The sequence below is a fragment of the Diaphorina citri genome, unplaced genomic scaffold (assembly GCF_000475195.1).
Source record: "Diaphorina citri unplaced genomic scaffold, Diaci psyllid genome assembly version 1.1 scaffold720, whole genome shotgun sequence".
Taxonomy (NCBI): domain Eukaryota; kingdom Metazoa; phylum Arthropoda; class Insecta; order Hemiptera; family Psyllidae; genus Diaphorina; species Diaphorina citri.
Genome location: NW_007378153.1, coordinates 61383 through 62673, shown reverse-complemented (window position 1 = coordinate 62673; position 1291 = coordinate 61383). Strand labels below are relative to the sequence as shown.

The following is a 1291-nucleotide window of genomic DNA, read 5'->3' as shown; positions in this document are numbered from 1 at the left end:
AACTTTAATATACCACATCCACACCTCTGGATACAGCATATGCAAAGTCACACATAGGTATAGCCAAAGCTCTATAGTCCCAGTTGTCGTGAGTTTCATTCGATTCTATTCCGAATGTCCTGTAGGTACGTAATGTAATTTAAAAGAGAGTGAAAATCCACAAATTGTTTCTTCCCTTGATCACACGGGGTAGGCATTTTTCGTCGGCCCTAGGATCTAGGCTGGTATTGGTTTTTAGGTCGACATTTGTTTCTCCAAGTTTATCTAACTGATAAAATGTTTCTTCCCTGTTTCAGACGAAAGTGCGACATAAGATCAGCAGCCGACATGGCGGAGAATGATATCAAACCCAAAGACCTAACGTCCAACAGGATACTCTATCCCGCCACTCAGATCAAAATGAGGTATGCACCCTTCCTAATCAAAATTCAGGCCTCTCAGTACAAAAAAAAAGAGAGAGAGAGAGAAAGAAAAAAGAGTTTACAGTTAAAGACAAATCAGTTGTTGGATGGAAAAGCTCCTTGGTGTATTATCTGTGAGAAGAAAGAGTAACAACCAGGTATGTACAATGTACATTTTATGTCGTAAGAATTAATCATATTCACCTATAGGTACATGGTTAGGTGCTTTCTGTACTGGGTAATTGGGGCGAACACTTATTTGACGTAGTAAGAAGAAGAGGGCAAAGAAGTAGAGCATGCATAATTTTATTGTATATGGTAAATTTGGTGGAGACGCCAAAATTAAATTTACATCAAAACACTCATTGATAGACTATATACCTACAAATTGAAGAGAAATGGACCAATTTGGACTGTGTTGGATCTAATTGAAACCCCAAAATTAGGGCCAAAATCGTCTGAATTCCTCTCCTCCTCTGGCTTCTAATAACTACGACCTTGCGGAATACAAAAGTAGACTTGGGGAAAAAATCTGTGAGTCATCCTGAAATGATGAGAACTAATTTAATCCAGTAATAGACCAACACGCATTGGTGAAAGAATTACTGAAATTCCTGAGATATATCACTGTGAGGTATTTATTCCATCATCTATCAAAATCTGTATAATATCCAAAAAAAATGTTCGATGAATGGATTTTGGAATTTCGTGATTCCAGGAAGGAAACTAATGGCCCACAAATTATACAAGAGATTCATTATTAATTATTAGTATCATTATTATCTTGTACATAATTAAAACTTAGCCATTAACAGATTTTTAATTGACCTGACACTGTTTTAATCGTGATCAAATTTTGCTCAAATCAAATCTTTGGGAATTTTTGTTGG

At 36.3% G+C, this 1291-nt stretch overlaps 1 protein-coding gene across 1 annotated transcript in view; it reads left to right on the top strand.

Moving 5' to 3' along the window:
• Positions 1-300: 300 nt before the first annotated feature.
• The window catches only part of LOC103511486, a 40252-nt gene continuing 39261 nt past the window's right edge, over positions 301-1291 (top strand). The window contains exon 1 of the mRNA XM_017445007.2: positions 301-404. Within this exon, the coding sequence (XP_017300496.1) occupies positions 328-404 (77 nt within the window). The 5' untranslated portion in view covers positions 301-327. The remainder of the gene's footprint in view (positions 405-1291) is intronic.